Consider the following 25877-nt stretch of genomic DNA (forward strand, 5'->3'; position numbering starts at 1 on the left):
GTTCCCACATTTTCTACATATATACTTGAGTGATATAAATATTTAATACTGTTGGGCTATTAATGGAGAAAAGTATTAAAGTATTTAAGTTAACATGATTATGATAACATGATACACTGTGTATGCCACGATAATATTACCTGTATCATCCATCGATAGCTCCATACATTGAAAATGGTAAAAAGGTATTTATTTGTAATATGTAATGTTGTTTTATTATTTTTCTTTAGTTTTTTCGGGGATGGGGAAGGAAGGAGTCCATAAACAATAGATATATTATTTATATCATACTAACACAATTCTTTGTTTTTTTCTTCACAAGCTCTATCAAATAGATAAAATAAAATTGTTATGTTTACATAACACCTTTTTATAGTTTATGCATTAAGATTGTGTTTAAAGAATTTTTGCTAATATTTGATGATATGTTATCAAAATATTTATTTCAAAAATCGGATTATTTTTAGCTCGCGTCCGGCTGGTCAGAAGGTCGGATTTCAACAAAATTTGACTGGTAGAATCCTTGTGGGCTACAAACTGAAAATTGTACAAATAGTGGGGCTGACACCCTAGGGGCCTGAGGGGCGGGTCCAAAAGGGGTCAATTTGGCTATTTCCATATAAATGACTTCTTCTATGAAAGTAAGCATGGGATAGCACCCATAATGTAATGGTAGCATCCTTATAGGGTGGGGATTCAAAACTGTACAAATGATGGGGCTGACCCTCCGGGGGCTTGAGGGGCGGGGTCAAAAGTGATCAATTTGACTATTTCCATATAAACGACCTCCTCTCTGCAACTACGCATGGGATTGCACCCATAATGCAATGGTAGCATCATTATAGGGTAGGGATCAAAATTGTACAAATGATGGGGCTGACCCCCTGGGGGCCTGAAGGGCGGAGTCAAAAGGGGTCAATTTGACTATTTCCATATAAATGACTTCTCTGAAACTAAGCATGGGATAGTACCCATAATGCAATGGTAGCATCCTTATAGGGTGGGAATTCAAAATTGTGCAAATGATAGGGCTGACCCTCCGAGGGCCTGAGGGGCGGGGTCAAAAGTGGTCAATTTGACTATTTCCATATAAACGACCTCTTCTCTGCAACTAAACACGGGTTTACGCTCATAATGCAATGGTAGCATCATTATAAGGTGGGAATTCAAAATTGTGCAAATGATGGGGCTGACCCCCTGGGGATCTGAAGGGCAGGGGCAAAAGGGGTCAATTAGGTTATTTCCATATAAACGACTTCCTCTCTGCAACTAAGCATGGGAGAGCACTCATAATGCAATGGTAGCATTCTTATAGGGTGGGGATTTGAAATTTTACAAACGATAGGGCTGACCCCCGGGGCCTAAGACGCGGGGCCAAAAAGGTCAATTAGGCTCATATAAATCACTTCCTTTCTGAACCTATGTATTGGATAGCATATTTGTATGGTATCTATAGCACCATTATATGGTTGTGATTCAAAATGAAACAAATTTTGGAGTCACCTTTTCTAATTTTTATAATTGTAAGAGTCTTTGTGTTAAAAAAAGGTGAGCGATACAGGCTCTCTGGGCCTCTTGTTTAAGACAAAATAAAGCTCCGACTTATTACGTGTAATAACTTCTGTCCATAGATAATTCGCAGTAATAGCGAGACTATATCGTAGCGAAAATATGAATAAGTCAGTCGTAGCGAACAGCAAGCTTCAAATTGAACTCCTTGATTTTCTCTTTTATGTGTGCATCACACCATTCACTCTGTGCCACCGTAAAGGTGTTCTTCCAGTCTCCTATCACACCTACAACAGAAAGATATCATACATTTTGGAGAGAGTCAGTATCTAATATTATATGTATTTGATTGACAGTTATGAAAAATATCTTTATGCTTTTATTACTAGAATGTTAGGGACATTTTTCTACCATGCTGAAGAATGGGTTTCAAAGTTAGATGTGTACTTATCTTTATAATTTATGCTTACCTTCACTACCCAGCATTTAAAGGAAGTAATTCATGTTAACTAGTTATCTCGATTAGACACCTCAAATAAATACTAAAAAAGTAAATTCATTCATCGAAAACTGGGACTACATGTGTTTGATTATTAATCGACAGTTGTGTATGTGACATGGTCAGCACTAATCTTATCCACAAGTCTCCAATCGTTGACAATACCTTTCCTGTATATAGGCAAGCGTCCATCATCTGTTATGTTCTTCCATCGGTCACTAGCCGGAGTTTGTGTGATGTGGTTTTCTTTCAATATTTTAAATCGGACGTTCTCTTCGACAGCCCTTAGAAATGTTTCATCATGGTCCAATTCCAAAAATGAAGCTAATTTCTTAATGGTCTCAAAAGGTCTCTGAAATAAAAAAAAAATAAAAAAAACTTTTGTCAAGTGACTTTAATGACAGTGATAACGTAGACTTGGAGATTGATTTTTTTCAAAGGAAACAAAACATAGAAAAACTATACCTCTTTGTATTCCCTGTATGAAATACATAGTAAATTTTTGCTTTTCCATTCTTCCATATCCTTTATCCAGGCAAACCACGATCCATTCCCCCAAAAACCTGTATTCAAAACCATTTATGTATTTTGTAAGACAAAACCAATACGTTGAAATACAAATGCGATACCAATAAAGATCAAATTTAGTTGTGTTTTTTTAATTGGAGGAACGCATGCAATTAAGACTGAACTAATGTGATTAAATGTAGTTGTAATTTAGATACAGATATTACAAAAATGACTGCGTTTTGCTTGGATACCACAGGGTATTTTAATATCTCATGAACGACTTTGCAAAGACGATACTTCCAATAATCTTCAATCTCCATTTCTTAACTTGCATTATCAGCTTTATGACTGAATTTTCGTTTGTTTGTATTGTAATATTCTTTGATATACTAATATAAGTGGGTGAACTTGCTAACTGCCTTTCAGAAATACGCCTTAGATAAAGCTGAAATACAAATGCATTCAAATCGAGATTTTAACCAAACTGATTTGATATACATGTACGCAGAAACAATGTCACTGTTAGGATTGCATTTTAAATAGTGTTAAAAATAACAATCACTTCAGCAGAAAAATGATGAAAATATAAGAACCCTTATATATATATATACAGATATGTAGACGATAGTCAAATTCACGTACTCTCTTCAGAAAAAAACCTTTTTAAAAGTCCTGAAAAATTCCCCGAGTATCCTACATCGCCTAATGCCTGGATCATATGGTACACGGACACAACGATGTCTTTGGGATCCCGAGTGATGGTGATGACTTTCCCTTTGCCGCGCATCATCTCCTCTGGGAGGAACCGGTACCGTAGGTGGGAACCAAATGTCCTGGGAGATGACATGTTGTCAACAAAGCTTATATCTTGATATTCCATCAAATGTGGCGTCCCGTGATAGGCAAGTGTGCCTGTACGTAACATCATTACGGTATTGTAGAGCCAGTGTGTCCCTGAAAGTCGAATGCTATTTTCACATTTATAGATAAATAGTGAGTATGGGTCATAGTAGAACATTTCATCATGTGGGGTATTGTTTCAAACGCATCTTGGAGGTTTTTTGTCGACACCTGTCGTGGAACCGTCACTGATACACATGATCAAATAGTATTTACAATTTACTAAAACTTAAATTGAAGTTAAGGCAAACATCGTGCGATATGTGGAATAAAATATTGAGAATCATGTTTTCGGGTTTAGAAAGGAGGGGTATCATTTGGACCGATTTACGGCCACTCAATCATAAGAAAAATATCTTTTCATGAAGATACCTTAAGGTCAACTACATATTGTATGCTAATCAGTATATCTGATTTTTTTTTCTGTGTCTAAAGGTGAAAATTCACAATTTCATTGTAAAAGTGAATAGTCGGGCAAAGAAAACCAGTCTAAATGCGTTCATTGGCCTTCCAAAAGTTCTCACTTATTAATACGACGGCCAAGTTCTGCTAAGTTTCCCAGTTCTGACCATTAAAGTAAAGGAAAGTTGAAAGCATTGAAAGCGAGGCTGCTTGGAAATGTAACCACGGACATAGTCAGCCGGGAGGACGTTTTAGGATTCCTATACTTCAAATTAATTTCTTCGCACGCAGACAGATTTTGGCGAGAGATTTTATTTTTGTATTTCATAAGAAATTATACTGGATACATTCACTTCACACAATTTCACCGACTTTAGCCATCCTTGCCCGACTGTTCACTTTAAAGTCCTAATTAATTAAATATCAAAATAGTGATGATATGTTTTGGTGTTTTTTGGGGTTTTTTTCATGTAAATATTAAGTTGTGAAGAAAATTGATGACAAATTTAAAAAGAAGGTCATCATCTTTTGTTTCATCAAATATAGGCACTATATGGTTATTTGTGTATAATCCGAATAAAACTAAGTATACAGTTTCCAAAGGAATTCTCACCTGATTTAGGGAACACACCTATGAGAACATCATCAGATTTACATTGGAGTTGAGAAATGGCGTTGAGATGGTCCCCGACGTTCCCAACAACTTCCCGGATAAAGGGATAACCTTTGTACCTTTTAAAACTGTACTTGTTATCTTCTTCGTCTGTAAGGCTTACTGATTCCATGTTTATTTCTGAAAATTAATAGTATGTGCTGTCGCTTAGCATTATTTTTCATTGGTAATGTTTAAATATTAAATGGTGACGATTTAATAGCGTTTGACTTTGACCGTAAATCAATACAATGTATTCCTTCAGTTACGAATCCAATTTGTTTTCATAAGACGCAATCATTGAAGCTTCCTCCTTCATTTTGAATTAGCTTGTTCTATGGTCCATAATAGATGTTTGAAGTTGGACATAAACCTTGCAATTTGAACTCTTAATATCTTTTGCCTGCATTGCATTATCATTAAATAACGTATCGTGTTCGTTAACAACGACTCACTTTGTGATTGGGCGTTTGGCCCTGTTAGGTAGGCTCTGAGTTCTGTCCCCTAGCCGAGACACACCAGCGTTTAAGTACTCAATATAAAGGGAGTAGAAAGATTTAGTTTCCCGTTGTCAGTATAATATGACCGGGCGTGATATGGGTTTTTTTAAATAAAAAGTCTTCAGTAATATGACATTATTTTAAGGGCGCGTTGTTTCCAAAAGAAACACTTCATGACATACTGAACACATACATTTAACATCCAACCTTCATCGCAAACATGGGATTCCGTCCTTAAATGGCCTTAGCTGTTCTGACTATGACTTCTCATCATTCTCTACCAATCAACCATTTCTAGGTGAGTGTATGATCGGAATTCATATCAAGTGTCTAAAGCTATATATATATACAATATATTACTCAAATTACACGCACGAGAAAAACACCTTTACCATACAGCCATTATTATCTTCTCGCTAAAGGTGGAAATGAACAAATTAAATATACTGATTATTAATAAATAAGATAATAAATAAATTAATAAGCTGTATTATAGATAGAAATGGCTTCATTGATTTTAAATTTTCATTATTTTATACTGAATTCAACAGAATGGTGAAATGCAGACTTTTTTTTAATTTGCATATGCAGCCATCTCTTAAAAATTGCATGAACCATAACCCTATTTTACGAATTGATTATTAAACAAAATATAGGGGAAAATCACGCGATTGATCAAACAAAATGGTTCAATGTTTGGAGTGTAAGGTGATTTAAATCATTATTGCGTGCTGTTATTGTACGTTGATTTGTTTACAGTCCTAAGGCAAGCTTTGGTTCCCTTAAAGATGTTCCATCACCGACGAATGGTATTTTTCCTCTATCAAAAAAGGAGCAAACGAATTATTATGTGAATTAGACATATATATACACACAATTTAACACCAATTATTGTTCAAATGATGAGTGTCATTTATGCTCTGTTGGCGATGAGCATCTTTAAAAAAAGGGGGGAACTGTATTATCTTAGTATTTATATAAATAACATGGAAATATCAATCAGGAATTATATAGTATTCGAAATGTAATGAAGTTTCTCTACGATTCGTAATTTCCATTTGGTAAAAATAGGGACATTTCGCATTATGCAATAATTAGAAATACATTATTGAAATACTACGTTCATTTTATATAGTGTATCTTCGTTTGGGTCTATATTTACATGCCATGTTATTTTAATAAAAGATAAAAATATTAAAAATAATTTATTGCCACCCGAGCAAATTCCTTGGCACAATGTCCCAAATGGACTAATATGTAAGTACTTAATCCTCATGCATCAAAAGCAAAATACATTTTCGTGTAAATTTTACATATATAAACACAATTAAACAATTGGTATCGTTTATGCTCTGTAGGCGGTGGAGTATCTTTAAATTATAATTTCTTATTGTGTTACAAATACTTGTGTCCATTCTACCATATCACATGCGATGTGGTATAAAGTGGGTAACGACCTACTTTAAATAGATTCAATGTCTATATACATAACAAATAAAGCATGTCGTCAAGGAAGGTTTGAAACCTGACCTTGTCATTCAGGTAATCTTAATGCACTGTACGATTGTCGACAGCAGCCGTCACCTTTTACGATCATGCAATAGGGGCAGCAGGTACAATTCTTACGCCCTACCTACAGGGCCAACCCATATGGACTTACATGTAAGTACTTAATCATCATGCATCAAAAGCAAAATACATTTTCGTATTAATTTCACATATATAAACACGATTAAACAATTGGTATCGTTAATGCTCTGTAGGCGGTGGAGTATCTTTAAATTATAATTTCTTATTGTGTTACAAATACTTGTGTCCATTCTAACATATCACATGCGATGTGGTATAAAGTGGGTAACGACCTACTTTAAATAGATTCAATGTCTATATACATAACAAATAAAGCATGTCGTCAAGGAAGGATTGGATCATCAGGTAATCAATGATGCACAAATGTGACCGTGACACCTCGTACACGAATTGAAAAGATGTGCACAAGAAAAATGTGTACCGTGACACCTCGTACACACGAATTGGAAAGATGTGCACAAGAAAAATGTGTACCGTGACACTCGTACACACGAATTGAAAGATGTGCACAAGAAAAATGTGTACCGTGACACCTCGTACACACGAATTGGAAAGATGTGCACAAGAAAAATGTGTACCGTGACACCTCGTACACACGAATTGGAAAGATGTGCACAAGAAAAATGTGTACCGTGACACCTCGTACACACGAATTGGAAAGATGTGCACAAGAAAAATGTGTACCATGACACCTCGTACACACGAATTGGAAAGATGTGCACAAGAAAAATGTGTACCGTGACACCTCGTACACACGAATTGGAAAGATGTGCACAAGAAAAATGTGTACCATGACACCTCGTACACACGAATTGGAAAGATGTGCACAAGAAAAATGTGTACCGTGACACCTCGTACACACGAATTGAAAAGATGTGCACAAGAAAATTGTGTATCGTGACACCTCGTACACACGAATTGGAAAGATGTGCACAAGAAAAATGTGTACCGTGACACCTCGTACACACGAATTGGAAAGATGTGCACAAGAAAAATGTGTACCGTGACACCTCGTACACACGAATTGGAAAGATGTGCACAAGAAAAATGTGTACCGTGACACCTCGTACACACGAATTGGAAAGATGTGCACAAGAAAAATGTGTACCGTGACACCTCGTACCACGAATTGGAAAGATGTGCACAAGAAAAATGTGTACCGCGACACCTCGTACACACGAATTGGAAAGATGTGCACAAGAAAAATGTGTACCGTGACACCTCGTACACACGAATTGGAAAGATGTGCACAAGAAAAATGAGTACCGCGACACCTCGTACACACGAATTGGAAAGATGTGCACAAGAAAAATGTGTACCTGACACCTCGTACACACGAATTGGAAAGATGTGCACAAGAAAAATGTGTACCGTGACACCTCGTACACACGAATTGGAAAGATGTGCACAAGAAAAATGTGTACCGTGACACCTCGTTTACACGAATTGGAAAGATGTGCACAAGAAAAATGTGTACCGTGACACCTCGTACACACGAATTGGAAAGATGTGCACAATAAAAATGTGTACCATGACACCTCGTACACACGAATTGGAAAGATGTGCACAAGAAAAATGTGTACCGTGACACCTCGTACACACGAATTGGAAAGATGTGCACAAGAAAAATGTGTACCGTGACACCTCGTACACACGAATTGGAAAGATGTGCACAAGAAAAATGTGTAACGTGACACCTCGTACACACGAATTGGAAAGATGTGCACAAGAAAAATGTGTACCGTGACACCTCGTACACACGAATTGGAAAGATGTGCACAAGAAAAACGTGTAACGCGACACCTCGTACACACGAATTGGAAAGATGTGCACAAGAAAAATGTGTACCGTGACACCTCGTTTACACGAATTGGAAAGATGTGCACAAGAAAAATGTGTACCGCGACAAATCATATGTACACATTTTTCTATAATCTCCAAAAGCCTACGTTGCGTCTATAAATGTGTGTGCGTGAAATATAAGCTTTTCATTTAAAAGTTTTTGTCAATACTAACACAGTGAATAATGTTGCCACAAGATAATGCATTACCTGACGGTTACAAAAGATTAACATTATTATCCAGTCCATAAATATTTCCATTCCTGTATCATGTATATTCATAAAACTTTCTTATTTATTGAAATAAAAGGGTTATCTATATCTAATTGACATTGAGCTTCACAAAATACCATATGCAATGCAATCAAATTGATTTTATTGTTACATACATATATATGTGGTGATATTTCGTGTAAATGAATATCATACAAGGCAACTAATGTCACCTTGTCGTGCTTAGACTAACGGTGGCTGGGAGCGGACATGAAATAAATAAAATTATTGCGTTCGAACGAAATATTATTGCGTGGGAACGAAATATTATTGCGTGGGAACGAAATATCATTGCGTTCGAACTAAATATTATTTATTTCATGTCCGCTCGCAGCCACCGTACTAGCAATAATTTTATTTATTTCATGGCCGCTCCCAGCCACCGTACGTTATTCTAATACGCGTGTAAATAGGTGACGGCCGCTATTGACCATCGTAGCATTATGCTGTTTCAATCGCAAGTGCAAAACAGAAAGTCGTTATTGTGAAAATATCTAACAACTCCGGCAAGTGACCGAGTGACATTATAAAGACTACCGTGATATTATGAAAAGGAGGATTCAACAACACCGCAGTAGTATAGGGAGACACTGCCTTTCACGTTATTCGTTATCTAATTGAAGCAACTATGATATATATTTTCGGATTTTAATATATATTTTTATTAATATTCATCAAGTAATTATCTTTTTACCGATTGAAAAATTTGTACAGAGTACATTTTTAAAGTGAGTACAGAATTTATATAAAATAGTGCCACAGTTGCCGTTCCCATTCGATGCTTTGTTTAGATGTGCTGGACAGGTGTGTATAGGTTACGGTACGAATAACTTACTTCTAAGTTATATAACAGCGATAATTTTGTTACATTTTTTGGCTTTGACGTTGTTTGTTTATTGTTGTTTAAGTTTGGTATAACGTGGGAAAAATTACAATGATATTACAATCGTTGTGTGTACATGCATCAGTAAAGTGTGCACCTACCTGTTTATCGACGGGTTACCTTCTGATTCAATTGTTTCTTGTTTTAGACACAAATAAAAATCCCAAATATACGACAGCTGTATGTTAGATCATAAGGTGAAGCAACTGATTAAGTTATATTCTACTCTTAACATGTCGTCCTAAAGCCTAAGTTAGTCTTGTTTAAAGACACCACTCAACTATTGTATATTTCTTTAGTGCGTAAGTAGGTCATTGAAATAATATGGTATGCTCGATACACCATACGTTTTATCCAGGGTTTTTTCGTACACAAATAGACATATATTTAGCTTTCTTTGCTAAAAAGGCAGAGCCCACAAGACATTAGTATACCAATAAGTTCTACTAATGTAGTAGTTCTTGTAGACATTTGTATCCACACTTACTTGCAAAACCTTGAGTGCGTTTAATTCATGTTAAGTTACAACAGTCTATAGCAATCATTGTGATCAAACACAAAACATGCATGGCAGCTTTTTATGAAACTTTCATTGATTTTTTTATGCAGACGCAAACAAGTATTCAAAGTACTGAAAAGCTCTGAGCTAAATATCGCCATATACACACAAAAATAAACAAAAACATTTTCTGACTAAATATCAAATTTATTCAAAACTATCAAAAAAATAGCCAGAAATTACCCTTTAATTAACAGTAAAATAAAATACGTGTTAATGTTTTATTCCACTGAATTTTTAAAAAAATGTATCTATGTATCTATCAATCAATTCTCAACGCCAATGCCTCTATTGTGACGTCACGATAAGCGTCCATGAAAAAGAATGTCCGTCCGTTTTTGTCTGTGACTCTATAACTCCAAAAGGTATTGAGAATAATGCTTATAATTTAATTCAGATAACTCAATCAGGTACTAAGTAGGCATAAATTTCCGTTATTTTACTTACTTTTACAATGAAAAAGATTGAGTTGTGGCGAATTGATTTCTTATCCAATAATTCAGTTCGGTCTATGGAAACATAACCTCAGAGATCTAACCAATAGAAACGGGTGTAACATAAGAAATTAAATTATTGATATATATCATATCATTTTCGGTGATGCTTACAAATTCCATATATATCTTAAAGTTTTATTGGCATTTGACATTCTGGTATTAAAGTAAAATACATGTTTTCTTGCAGTTCCCAACATCCACTGTATAGTTGGAAGACAGACTTCTTGATAATTATCTTTCATTTTAAATACGTTTGTGCTCTGCTGACATAATATAGTCTCTCATTTGGTCTTAAGCTCTTCAGTTAGGGTTGTATGCCCAACTGCAAGGTTGTACGCAATTAGATGAGATGATTTTTCTGTTCTTGCTATCTAATTTTATTTTCGCTGACGTCTTCCTAGATACAGTCTCACTTTTGGCGTTCAGTTGAACGCTCATCTCCGCCTGGCGAGAGCTTTAGGCTCTGTGCCCTTGTCGATATACTCATTAGTCTGTAACAGACCGCAGAACGAAACGAAAAGTAGATTCCTGAAAATTTCCTTTTGGGTAGAAGATTTTATACAAAGGTTAATGAATACTTTAAGGCATGTTGGTTGGGTACTTAGGTTGCACCAGTTTTAATATTTGTTTTTTGTATTTTGTTTGTTTGAGTTTTACGGTCCATCGACAACTAAAGTGTGTATTGGGCAATACATGTAAATTTCAATTGTATAAAAAAAATTAAATCATTTCAAGTCTATTTTTGTCATGGAGATATCATCAAGAGTCCAAACTGTTGATCATTATGGTCAGCATTAATGTGTGTATAATAATAAGCAGAAGTAGATATATGCGTAACCCCGTTATATTACAAATGTAGATATATTGGAGAACGTAGGTATGGGTTAGAGACGTAGGTGAGTTACAGATAGTCTTTATAAAAAGGTATCGATACGTAAGTTACAGACACTAAAGAGCTACAGAGGTAAATTCATTGTAGATAATATACGCCAAAGACATCCGATCACTGGTACATTGTTAATTGACAATACGTGTTTAGTAATGTTGACTCCAGATAAAAGGCTTTCGGTGATAGTAGATGAAACAAATGTGCAATTCGGTAACTTAAGTAGACACTATCATACAAAATGTGTATAAGGCCTCTGTGCACACATACACTTTATCGGGGCAGAATAGTTCAATGTCATAATGCATCATCATATACCGACAAACAAACACCACACACGTGATACACTTAACCTGTGGCAAGATACGGAAGCTAAATTACACCATAGACACCTGACCATAGTGTTGGTGGAGTCATTAACAGACAGGTTGTGTATGCTAATAACATAAACAAAACGGAGTTATACGCAGCTCATTTACTATACTTATAGTATAAACCGCCTAATGTGGTAATAACTAATACAATATTGTGGGTTTGAATCCAGATATCAACATGGAGCTTGTTACCACCGTGGATGAACAGAACAACAGGTACAGTTACAAACGGTACCAGGGGTTCCCATTTAATCAAGAATTTGTCGGAAATGTCGGAGATCATCTGGATAAGATAGCTAAACGTGAAATCAGGGAAGATGATGTTCTTGTTGGTGTATTTCCAAAATCTGGTAAATAAAAAATAAATGCTTTATCACTCAAAATATAATATCTAGCACTATATGAGCAGTTTCGTCTTAATAATCTAGAAGGCAATAAAAATGTTTATTATCCTTTCACATGATGTGAGTATTCTAGTGTCATCCAATAGAATACCACTAGATAAAGTAAAGCTTGTTTTGCAATTCATTGCCAATCGTTATGCAATATAGTGAGCCGGCAGATATAAGATCAATCTGATTTGATCTACTTGTAATCGGCTGGTTTCCTGATTTCTTTTAAAAGAACCACAACATGTTGTCATATTATATTGTAATATGTATTTTTGTTCAGAAAACTTACAGGAATTTGACTACGTTTCAAGTAAAACATTCTTAAGAAATTAAGCAAAACTGAATTAAACATGTAAAACTTTAATACTTTAATACAAAGTTTCTCTGTCAATAAGGAAATGAAAATGTGCTTATCATTCAAGACATTGATTTGATATTTCAGAAGGATAAATGTTACTCGAGGACTTTTGGGGAATAGTTCCTTTTTATATAAATTACAGGTACTCACTGGCTCTACAACACTGTGATGATGTTACGATCAGGAACCCTGGATTATCATGGCACTCCTACGTTAATGGACTTACAAGACTTCAATATCATTGAGGAAATGTCATCACCCAGGACATTTGGCGCCCATATGCGTTTTCGGTTCTATCCGGAACAGATGAAGCTCGGCAAAGGGAAAGTTGTCACCATGATCCGTAATCCAAAGGATGTGGTGGTGTCTTTGTATCACATGCTGGAGGAAATGGAAGATATTGGCTTTCGGGGAACCTTTGAACGCCTTGTAAATATATTTGTCTCCGAAGAATGTAAGAAGTTACTGACTTGTTCCTTTTAAATGTCCATAGTTAGGAGTAATAAGCAGTAAAGTGTGACCCTTAACATGAATCGATTCATATGTTCAATGAAGTCATTGAATCTAAATATCAGTGGTACCAATGTACGGCATTTATCAGTTGCATTTTGTATGGAAAGGTCAATATTTTATTGCATAACCCGTTTGTATAATATTTATCGTCTTTATCGAACATTGACGTCAAAAGATCACGGAACTCAGACACACATATCTAAGCTTCTATAAAATTGATTTTTTTACATCGATTGTCAAACAGATTATATAACATATACAAATCACTTCCGATTGCCCATATGTAAATGCGCGAGTGGTCCTAGCTTTTAAGCATAATGTGTAATGAATATCGTGGTGTTAGCTTCAGTATTTTTGTTTGAGTTCTTCGGTCTTTTTCACCTAAATTGCCGCGTTAGATAATTAATATGGCACACTTACCGGTAATTCGATAAAAAATGGCCGAATTTACCGCCTAAAATATAGTCGATTGATGACGTAGATTGGTGCATCTGCATATGACACTGAGGAAATCGCTCCAAAATTAAGTAATCCTTTATTCAAGCGTATTACATGTAGGTTCAGTTATTAGCATACTAGCATGTTATAAACACCGTGATACCTAGATTCCCTACTCATACGGTCACCAAGGTTACACAAGTACACAATTTTAGCTATATATCTGGCCCTGGTAATGTTCGGACGTTAAATAATACTATGTAGATTGTTTGCCGGCTTCATGCTTATATCTAACAAGGATGAAAATGCATGTCTCACATGATGATTTCGTTTGGCTGTACCTGTATCGGATGGTATATATACGAATTATTTATATAAGAAGCTATATATACATCGCTTTATCTAATTTATTTATATGCAAGAAGTATAAAGACAACACGGTTCAACAGCGATAAATGAGAAAAAAGCATGGTAAAATAATTACATTGTAAACTTTGGTATTCTTTATTGCATTAAATGCATTAAAGAATTAGAAAATGTAAAAGGTACATCGGAAAGTGTAGGATATTTTGACCTAAAAACTTTTTTTCGAGGGGGGCGGATTTCTATGAAGTCATATATAAAAAAAACAATGGACCTTCTTTATATACGCTATTTTCTTCAATAAAAATGTGTGTAACGAATGAAAGTAACTTTTAAACTAATTATTCGCTCTGTATCCCGTCAAATAGTCTATGTTGATATAGCTTGGTATCCCTAACATTATTAGCTGAACATCTTGTAGGTATTGTAAAATATTTATTGATTTTTCTTTTATTGTCAGGTATGTTTGGAAATGGTTCATGGTTTTCATGGATAAAGGACACTGAGGATTGGCAATCTCCGAATTTGTTACGTCTTTCGTACGAAGACTTCTTACAGGTGAATATAGATATATCTAAAATCATCTAGATTTAGCGAAAACGAATAATATTTCAAATAGAGAGAAAACAAATTTCCAGAAATAAGAACTCATTTGTTTCACCTTTATTCTTTAGTGTGGACGATGAAGAACCAAACTCACGAATTCAACAACAGGAAAATACAGGAAATAGATAAGTACCTATCCTTCCGAATCTAAATACTTATTTTCTTGATAAAATATATTTATTACAGAATACCTACGCGAATGTGGTAAAGTTAGCCAAATTCTTGGAGGTTGATCATGACGAGGAGTTTTTGTGGTCGGTCACAGAAAATATCCAGTTCGACAAATTAAAAGCAAGTCACAACCGAAAAACTCCACCGAGTGATAGGTGGAAACACATCACTGAGGACGGCCGATTACCAATATACAGAAAAGGTAAAGCACCACCAAAGCCATATATGTATATTCCGATTCTTAGTCAATCCGCTTGGTTCAAATTTAGCATCTAAAAGGCTGAAGTACCTATACACTAATTCATACTAGCAACATTACTTGTTCTTCTATTTCTCCTTCATATTCTGCCTTCCTCTCCTCTTGTTCTCGTCCTCCTCCTCCTTGTACTTCGATCACTGCCTGTCACATTCTGCGATTGCGTTTATCATTTTTTAACTAACTTGGCGCGTATGCTTCTTTTGTGTTTTAGTACTAACGTAGCTTGTTAAAATGATAGTTAAGTACAACCTTTTTCATTTCTAATGTCTGTATCCTTCATTAGTTGTGTTATATGATAACGTAGTAAATATTAATCTTTCTTAACATAAGAAACCAGTGAAAGACCAAAAAGACATTACAGAGAAAATTATTACTATAATTAACGACAATTTCAATTTCTTTATTTTCAGGACGAATTGGAGAATGGAAAAATATGTTCACTGTCGCCCAAAGTGAAGAATTTGACAGAATATACAAGGAAAAGGTGGAACAAATGGGTCTAAATCTTGACGTTCAATTTGAGTAAATACCCCGAGTTACGACACGAGATGAGATGTCATTTAAATGATATCCATTTCACACGATATAACTGAACTGATGACGTCATCTATCACGTAGGTATCTCAGTGTACTACGTGGGCAACTCTGTATATTATGTGGACATTAAGTTGGCTATTTCATTCTGGAAGATAGCAGCACATGATACATTGTACCTTGACCACAGATGAAAATAAAATAGTGCATGAGTCACAAAGATTCATGCTCCTATTCATGGAGGGTGTGCCGTACATTTAAAGCAAATCAGAGCATACAAAATTGCATTTAAGTCATTTTTTTCAATATTAATGCCGAAGATGTTAACAAAAAAAGAAAACGATTGGAAATGAAGTAATATTCGGATGACAGATCCGATAAACTAACATGTAGAGATCACTTTATAACATAACTAACATGTAGGGATCACTTTATACATGTAACATAATTAACATGGAGAGATCACTTTATAACATAACTAACATGGAGAGATCACTTTATAACATAACTAACATGTAGGGATCACTTTATAACATAACTAACATGTAGGGATCACTTTATAACATAACTAACATGTAGATATCACTTTATAACATAACTAACATGTAGAGATCACTTTATACATAATAACAGTAACATCATTACATGTAGAGATCACTTTATACATAACTAACATGTAGAGATCACTTTATAACATAACTAACATGTAGAGATCACTTTTATAACTAACTAACATGTAGAGATCACTTTATAACATAACTAACATGTAGGGATCACTTTATAACATAACTAACATGTAGAGATCACTTTATAACATAACTAACATGTAGAGATCACTTTATAACATAACTAACATGTAGGGATCACTTTATAACATAACTAACATGTAGGATCACTTTTATAACATAACTAACATGTAGGATCACTTTTATAACATAACTAACATGTAGAGATCACTTTATAACATAACTAACATGTAGAGATCACTTTATAACATAACTAACATGTAGGGATCACTTTATACATGTAACATAACTAACATGTAGAGATCACTTTATAACATAACTAACATGTAGAGATCACTTTATAACATAACTAACATGTAGAGATCACTTTATAACATAACTAACATGTAGAGATCACTTTATAACATAACTAACATGTAGGATCACTTTATAACATAACTAACATGTAGAGATCACTTTATAACATAAATCTATGTAGGGATCACTTATAACTAAAACATGTAGGGATCACTTTTATAACATAACTAACATGTAGGGATCACTTTATAACATAACTAACATGTAGGATCACTTTATAACATAACTAACATGTAGAGATCACTTTATAATCATGTAACATAACTAACATGTAGGGATCACTTTATAACTATAACTAACATGTAGAATCACTTTAGATCACTTATAACATAACTAACATGTAGGGATCACTTTATAACATAACTAACATGTAGAGATCACTTTATAACATAACTAACATGTAGGGATCACTTTATAACATAACTAACATGTAGAGATCACTTTATAACATAACTAACATGTAGAGATCACTTTATAACATAACTAACATGTAGAGATCACTTTATAACATAACTAACATGTAGGGATCACTTTATAACATAACTAACATGTAGAGATCACTTTATAACATAACTAACATGTAGAGATCACTTTATAACATAACTAACATGTAGGGATCACTTTATAACATAACTAACATGTAGAGATCACTTTATAACATAACTAACATGTAGAGATCACTTTATAACATAACTAACATGTAGGGATCACTTTATAACATAACTAACATGTAGGGATCACTTTATAACATAACTAACATGTAGAGATCACTTTATAACATAACTAACATGTAGAGATCACTTTATAACATAACTAACATGTAGGGATCACTTTATAACATAACTAACATGTAGAGATCACTTTATAACATAACATAACTAACATGTAGGGATCACTTTATAACATAACTAACATGTAGAGATCACTTTATAACATAACTAACATGTAGGATCACTTTATAACATAACTAACATGTAGAGATCACTTTATATAACATAACTAACATGTAGGGATCACTTTATAACATAACTAACATGTAGAGATCACTTTATAACATAACTAACATGTAGAGATCACTTTATAACATAACTAACATGTAGAGATCACTTATATTAACATAACTAACATGTAGAGATCACTTTATACATAACATAACATAGATAACTTTATAACACTAACATGTAGAGATCACTTTATACATGTAACATAACTAACATGTAGGGATCACTTTATAACATAACTAACATGTAGAGATCACTTTATAACATAACTAACATGTAGAGATCACTTTATAATATAACATAACTAACATGTAGAGATCACTTTATACATGTAACATAACTAACATGTAGGGATCACTTTATAACATAACTAACATGTAGGGATCACTTTATAACATAACTAACATGTAGAGATCACTTTAATACATGTAACATAACTAACATGTAGGGATCACTTTATAACATAACTAACATGTAGGGATCACTTTATAACATAACTAACTATGAGAGATCACTTTATAACATAACTAACATGTAGAGATCACTTTATCACATGTAACATAACTAACATGTAGGGATCACTTTATAACATAACTAACATGTAGGGATCACTTTATAACATAACTAACATGTAGACATCACTTTATACATTAACATAACTAACATGTAGGGATCACTTTAACTAACATGTAGGGATCACTTTAACATAACTAACATGTAGAGATCACTTTATAACATAACTACACTATTAATAACATAACTAACAGAGATCACTTTATAACATAACTAACATGTAGGGATCACTTTATACATGTAACATAACTAACATGTAGAGATCACTTTATAACATAACTTACATGTAGAGATCACTTTATAGCATAACTAACATGTAGAGATCACTTTATAACATAACTAACATGTAGAGATCACTTTATACATGTAACATAACTAACATGTAGGGATCACTTTATAACATAACTAACATGGAGAGATCACTTTTATAACATAACTAACATGTAGAGATCACTTTATAACATAACTAACATGAGGATCACTTATATAACTAACATGTAGAGATCACTTTATAACATAACTAACATGTAGAGATCACTTTATAACATAACTAACATGTAGGGATCACTTTATACATGTAACATAACTAACATGTAGGGATCATCACTTTATAAAACATAACTAACATGTAGGGATCACTTTATAACATAACTAACATGTAGGGATCACTTTATAACATAACTAACATGTAGGGATCACTTTATAACATAACTAACATGTAGGGATCACTTTATAACATAACTAACATGTAGAGATTCACTTTATAACATAACTAACATGTAGAGAGATCACTTTATAACATAACTAACATGTAGGGATCACACTTTATAACATAACTAACATGTAGGGATCACTTTATAACATAACTAACATGTAGGATCACTTTAATAACATAACTAACATGTAGGGATCACTTTATAACATAACTAACATGTAGGGATCACTTTATAACATAACACATGTAGGATCACTTTATAACATGTAACATAAACTAACATAACATAACTAACATGTAGATCACTTTATAACATAACTAACTAGGGATCACTTTATAACATAACTATGTAGAGATCACTTTATAACATAACTAACATGTAGGGATCACTTTATAACATAACATGTAGAGATCACTTTATAACATAACTAACATGTAGAGATCACTTTATAACATAACTAACATGTAGGGATCACTTTATAACATAACTAACATGAGGATCACTTTATAACATAACTAACATGTAGGATCACTTTATATAACATAACTAACATGTAGGGATCACTTTATAACATAACTAACATGTAGGATCACTTTATAACATAACTAACATGGAGAGATCACTTTATAACATAACTAACATGTAGGATCACTTTATAACATAACTAACATGGGATCACTTTATAACATAACTAACATGTAGAGATCACTTTATAACATAACTAACATGTAGGATCACTTTATAACATAACTAACATGGAGAGATCACTTTATAACATAACTAACATGTAGGGATCACTTTATAACATAACTAACATGTAGAGATCACTTTATAACATAACTAACATGTAGAGATCACTTTATAACATAACTAACATGTAGGGATCACTTTTATAACATAACTAACATGTAGAGATCACTTTATAACATAACTAACATGTAGGATCACTTTTATAACATAACTAACATGGAGGATCACTTTATAACATAACTAACATGTAGAGATCACTTTATAACATAACTAACATGTAGGGATCACTTTATAACATAACTAACAGTGAGAGATCACTTTATAACATAACTAACATGTAGAGATCACTTTATAACATAACTAACATGTAGGATCACTTTATAACATAACTAACATGTAGAGATCACTTTATAAATAACTAACATGTAGGGATCACTTTATAACATAACTAACATGTAGAGATCACTTTATAACATAACTAACATGTAGAGATCACTTTATAACATAACTAACATGTAGAGATCACTTTATAAAACATAACTAACATGTAGGGATCACTTTATAACATAACTAACATGTAGAGATCACTTTATAACATAACTAACATGTAGGGATCACTTTATAACATAACTAACATGTAGAGATCACTTTATAACATAACTAACATGTAGGGATCACTTTATAACATAACTAACATGTAGAGATCACTTTATAACATAACTAACATGTAGGGATCACTTTATAACATAACTAACATGTAGAGATCACTTTAAACATAACTAACATGTAGGGATCACTTTATAACATAACTAACATGTAGGATCACTTTTATAACATAACTAACATGTAGAGATCACTTTATAACATAACTAACATGTAGAGATCACTTATATAACATAACTAACATGGAGAGATCACTTATATAACATAACTAACATGGAGGGATCACTTTATAACATAACTAACATGTAGAGATCACTTTATAACATAACTAACATGTAGAGATCACTTTATACATGTAACATAACTAACATGTAGAGATCACTTTATAACATAACTAACATGTAGGGATCACTTTATAACATAACTAACATGTAGGATCACTTTATAACATAACTAACATGAGAGATCACTTTATACATGTAACATAACTAACATGTAGGGATCACTTTATAACATAACTAACATGTAGAGATCACTTTATAACATAACTAACATGGAGAGATCACTTTATAAACATAACTAACATGGAGAATCACTTTATAACATAACTAACATGTAGAGATCACTTTATAACATAACTAACATGTAGAGATCACTTTATAACATAACTAACATGTAGGGATCACTTTATACATGTAACATAACTAACATGGAGAGATCACTTTATAACATAACTAACATGGAGAGATCACTTTATAACATAACTAACATGTAGGGATCACTTTATACATGTAACATAACTAACATGTAGAGATCACTTTATAACATAACTAACATGTAGAGATCACTTTATAACATAACTAACATGTAGAGATCACTTTATAACATAACTAACATGGAGAGATCACTTTATAACATAACTAACATGTAGAGATCACTTTATACATGTAACATAACTAACATGTAGAGATCACTTTATAACATAACTAACATGTAGGGATCACTTTATAACATAACTAACATGTAGGGATCACTTTATAACATAACTAACATTAGGAGATCACTTTATAACATAACTAACATGGAGGGATCACTTTATACATGTAACATAACTAACATGTAGGGATCACTTTATAACATAACTAACATGTAGAGATCACTTTATAACATAACTAACATGTAGAGATCACTTTATAACATAACTAACATGTAGGGATCACTTTATAACATAACTAACATGTAGAGATCACTTTATAACATAACTAACATGTAGGGATCACTTTATACATGTAACATAACTAACATGTAGGGATCACTTTATAACATAACTAACATGTAGGGATCACTTTATAACATAACTAACATGTAGAGATCACTTTATACATGTAACATAACTAACATGTAGGGATCACTTTATAACATAACTAACATGTAGAGATTACTTTATACATAACTAACATGTAGAGATCACTTTATACATGTAACATAACTAACATGGAGATATCACTTTATAACATAACTAACATGTAGGGATCACTTTATAACATAACTAACATGTAGAGATCACTTTATACATATAACATAACTAACATGTAGGGATCACTTTATAACATAACTAACATGTAGGGATCACTTTATACATGTAACATAACTAACATGGAGGAGATCACTTTATAACATAACAACATGGAGGGATCACTTATAACATAACTAACATGTAGGGATCACTTTATAACATAACATAACTAACATGTAGAGATCACTTTTACATGTACATAATTAACATGAGATCACTTTATAACATAACTAACATGTAGGGATCACTTTATAACATAACTAACATGAGGATCACTTTATAACATAACTAACATGGAGAGATCACTTTATAACATAACTAACATGTAGAGATCACTTTATAACATAACTGACATGTAGAGATCACTTTATAACGTAACTAACATGTAGGGATCACTTTATAACATAACTTACATGTAGGGATCACTTTATAGCATAACTAACATGAAGAGATCACTTTATACATGTAACATAATTAACATGTAGGGATCACTTTATAACATAACTAACATGGAGAGATCACTTTATAACATAACTAACATGTAGAGATCACTTTATACATGTAACATAATTAACATGTAGGATCACTTTATAACATAACTAACATGTAGAGATCACTTTATAACATAACTAACATGTAGAGATCACTTTATAACATAACTAACATGTAGAGATCACTTTATAACATAACTAACATGTAGAGATCACTTTATAACATAACTAACATGTAGGGATCACTTTATAACATAACTAACATGTAGAGATCACTTTATAACATAACTAACATGGAGAGATCACTTTATAACATAACTAACATGTAGGGATCACTTTATAACATAACTAACATGTAGGGATCACTTTATAACATAACTAACATGTAGAGATCACTTTATAACATAACTAACATGTAGAGATCACTTTATAACATAACTAACATGTAGAGATCACTTTATAACATAACTAACATGTAGGGATCACTTTATACATGTAACATAACTAACATGTAGAGATCACTTTATAACATAACTAACATGTAGAGATCACTTTATAACATAACTAACATGTAGAGATCACTTTATAACATAACTAACATGTAGGGATCACTTTATACATGTAACATAATTAACATGTAGGGATCACTTTATAACATAACTAACATGTAGGGATCACTTTATAACATAACTAACATGTAGAGATCACTTTATAACATAACTAACATGTAGGGATCACTTTATAACATAACTAACATGTAGAGATCACTTTATAACATAACTAACATGTAGAGATCACTTTATAACATAACTAACATGTAGGGATCACTTTATAACATAACTAACATGTAGGGATCACTTTATAACATAACTAACATGTAGGGATCACTTTATAACATAACTAACATGTAGAGATCACTTTATAACATAACTAACATGTAGGGATCACTTTATACATGTAACATAACTAACATGTAGGGATCACTTTATAACATAACTAACATGGAGAGATCACTTTATAACATAACTAACATGTAGGGATCACTTTATAACATAACTAACATGTAGAGATCACTTTATAACATAACTAACATGTAGGGATCACTTTATAACATAACTAACATGTAGAGATCACTTTATAACATAACTAACATGTAGGGATCACTTTATAACATAACTTACATGTAGGGATCACTTTATAACATAACTAACATGTAGAGATCACTTTATAACATAACTAACATGTAGGGATCACTTTATAACATAACTAACATGTAGGGATCACTTTATAACATAACTAACATGTAGAGATCACTTTATAACATAACTAACATGTAAAGATCACTTTATAACATGAATTATTCGTGGTTAGTTTCTTTCGAGATTTCGCGCTTTTAACATATTCCCTGGATTGAAAAATTTATGGTTAGTCTTTGTAACAATGAATTCGTTTATGCGTGAACAAAATTTCATTGGTTTTATATTTGTGGTGTTATAGCAACCACTATAACATATACAAAACGAATGTTTTATATTATGGGACAATTTAAGAGGGATTCAGATTGAAGACAAGCTATCCAGAGTAGATAAAGTAATGTAGTAATCAAATCTTAAACCAACACATTAACAAGAGTTGAGTAGCGATACTGGAGATAAGGCCAATCTGCCTTCAGTGTATAAATACAGAGTATGTCGTCTTGTACCTTGTGTTTGGTTTAATGTATTTTGTTCTGTATTTAGGCACGATCAATAAAAGAACTAAGTTTTTGAGAGAAAGCGGAGCTCCCGGACGAAATATCGTCAACCTAAGGTTAATATATGATGAATGATTTAGTTATGAATTTCGAAATTATAATCAAGATGTGAAGAGATAGTGTTAGAAGGTCGCGGTACCTGAACAACTCAGCCATCGCCATTCTTAGTCTTTGTTTGTTGTCAAGTATTGTATAACTCTGCCTGCTCTCAGCAATAAATTATTTGTGTGTGGAACGAATGTTTATAACATTTGTAAGAGAGATATTGTTTTAATGTTAATTATTCATTCTTGCTGCCCTCTGAAACACCATACAATGTGTTTCAGTTCAGGGCAAAAAGTGACTTTGTATGGCAAATAAATGAGTAATTTTAAGTAAAGTACAAAACAAGGCGAGCACGGACGTTTTTCACTGAAGATGGTGAACACAAAAATGATATGCAACGACGAGGCATTTTGCTATATCGTTGTGATCATTAACGGATATTGGACTTGAGAATGTCAGTTGTATAAGGGCATATGCAGAATACCTGAACGAGTCTTTAACTTCAGAATTTCAACTTTAGCATACTATATTTCTAATAATGTAATTTACTTTCAAACTCCAGAAAAACACTAAAATCTAGGACATATTATTAAAAACCCAATATATGTTATGATCTAAAATGTCAATAATTTTTCATTATATGCGTATTTATTTATTTATTTATTTATTTTTAAGTGAAAACTAACACAATATACTAAAATAACAGTCCTATCTTTGAGCCGAGTATCTGTCAAAATGGTTTCACTGAGCAAACATGTTGTTTCCATTACAGAGGTTTATATATAGAGTAGATTGCGTGAAGAAATTTATAAATACTAATATCCTTATTTGCTGAACTAAAATCGACAATATATTCAAATAGTCATGAACACCGAAATTGGACACTAATTGATATTTAATCGTGTGTATATATGTGTAATTAACACAAAAATGATTATAAAATAATTTGTTTTACTTTTGTTGTCTGCGCAATCAGTACCTCATTCCATGTGTGAAGGATTGTTTTCGAGATGCAACTAATTATGTTAAATATCTTTATATTGAAGTAAAATAAGAGGCTCAAACTTTAAGTTAATGCTATTAGTATACAGTAAGTAACTTTTGTTAGTAAATAACTTTTGTTACTGAATACTGCAAGTGCTTTGTCTCGAACCTTGTCGGACACAAGAAACATTACTCACGGCGTTCCTCAAGGTTCAATTTTAGGCCCTTTACTATTTTTAACTTTTATTAATGATTTATCCTTATCTGTGTCAGCAAACACTGAAATGTATGCTGACGATTGCAACTTTCATGTTTCTAGTAAATCTATTGCTGTCATACAGAATTCATTACAGCCTGATTTAAATAATGTGTCAAAACTGGTACAATAGCAATAAAACGATTTTAAATACTTAACAAACTAAATGTATGGTCATATCTTCGAGACAAAAAATGTCTAGATTTGGTGATATGAAACTTCAGTTAAAACTTGCAGTCACTGAGATAAGTAGAAAATGAGAAACTTTTAGGTGTACATTTAAATAGCTGTCTGTCATGGAAAAATCACATCGATAAAACTTTGACAAAGATAAGACAATCTTTGGGCTTACTACGCCGTATCCGTTCCTTTCTTCCAATACAGTGAAGAATTAAAGTTTTATAATTCATGTGTTTTCCCCCATTTTATCTATTGTTGTAACGTATGGTCTGGTTGC

General features: G+C 32.8%; 2 protein-coding genes across 4 annotated transcripts; one reads left to right on the forward strand and one right to left on the reverse strand.

The window, feature by feature from the left end:
- Positions 1-446: 446 nt before the first annotated feature.
- Positions 447-9860, reverse strand: LOC138328425 (sulfotransferase 2A8-like). Its single transcript, XM_069275234.1, has 6 exons — positions 9661-9860; positions 4434-4613; positions 3161-3472; positions 2474-2571; positions 2174-2360; positions 447-1796 (listed from the first exon to the last, which is right to left on the reverse strand). Exons 2-6 carry the CDS (start codon positions 4603-4605, stop codon positions 1681-1683), a joined length of 885 nt encoding a protein of 294 aa, XP_069131335.1. The 5' UTR covers positions 4606-4613; positions 9661-9860; the 3' UTR covers positions 447-1680.
- Positions 9106-16124, forward strand: LOC138328405 (sulfotransferase 4A1-like). Of its 3 annotated transcripts, none has more exons than XM_069275207.1 (6): positions 9106-9480; positions 12046-12225; positions 12768-13079; positions 14400-14497; positions 14732-14918; positions 15386-16124. In XM_069275207.1, the coding sequence occupies exons 1-6, from the start codon at positions 9468-9470 to the stop codon at positions 15499-15501; spliced, it is 906 nt and encodes a 301-aa protein (XP_069131308.1). In that variant the 5' UTR covers positions 9106-9467; the 3' UTR covers positions 15502-16124. The 3 variants fall into 3 exon arrangements, with proteins under 3 accessions (XP_069131308.1, XP_069131316.1, XP_069131322.1); XM_069275215.1 differs by lacking the exon at positions 9106-9480 and adding an exon at positions 11853-11928; XM_069275221.1 differs by lacking the exon at positions 9106-9480 and adding an exon at positions 11913-11928 and having other exon boundaries at positions 12046-12091.
- Positions 16125-25877: the final 9753 nt, after the last annotated feature.

Source organism: Argopecten irradians, chromosome 1 (genome assembly GCF_041381155.1).
Source record: "Argopecten irradians isolate NY chromosome 1, Ai_NY, whole genome shotgun sequence".
NCBI lineage: Eukaryota > Metazoa > Mollusca > Bivalvia > Pectinida > Pectinidae > Argopecten > Argopecten irradians.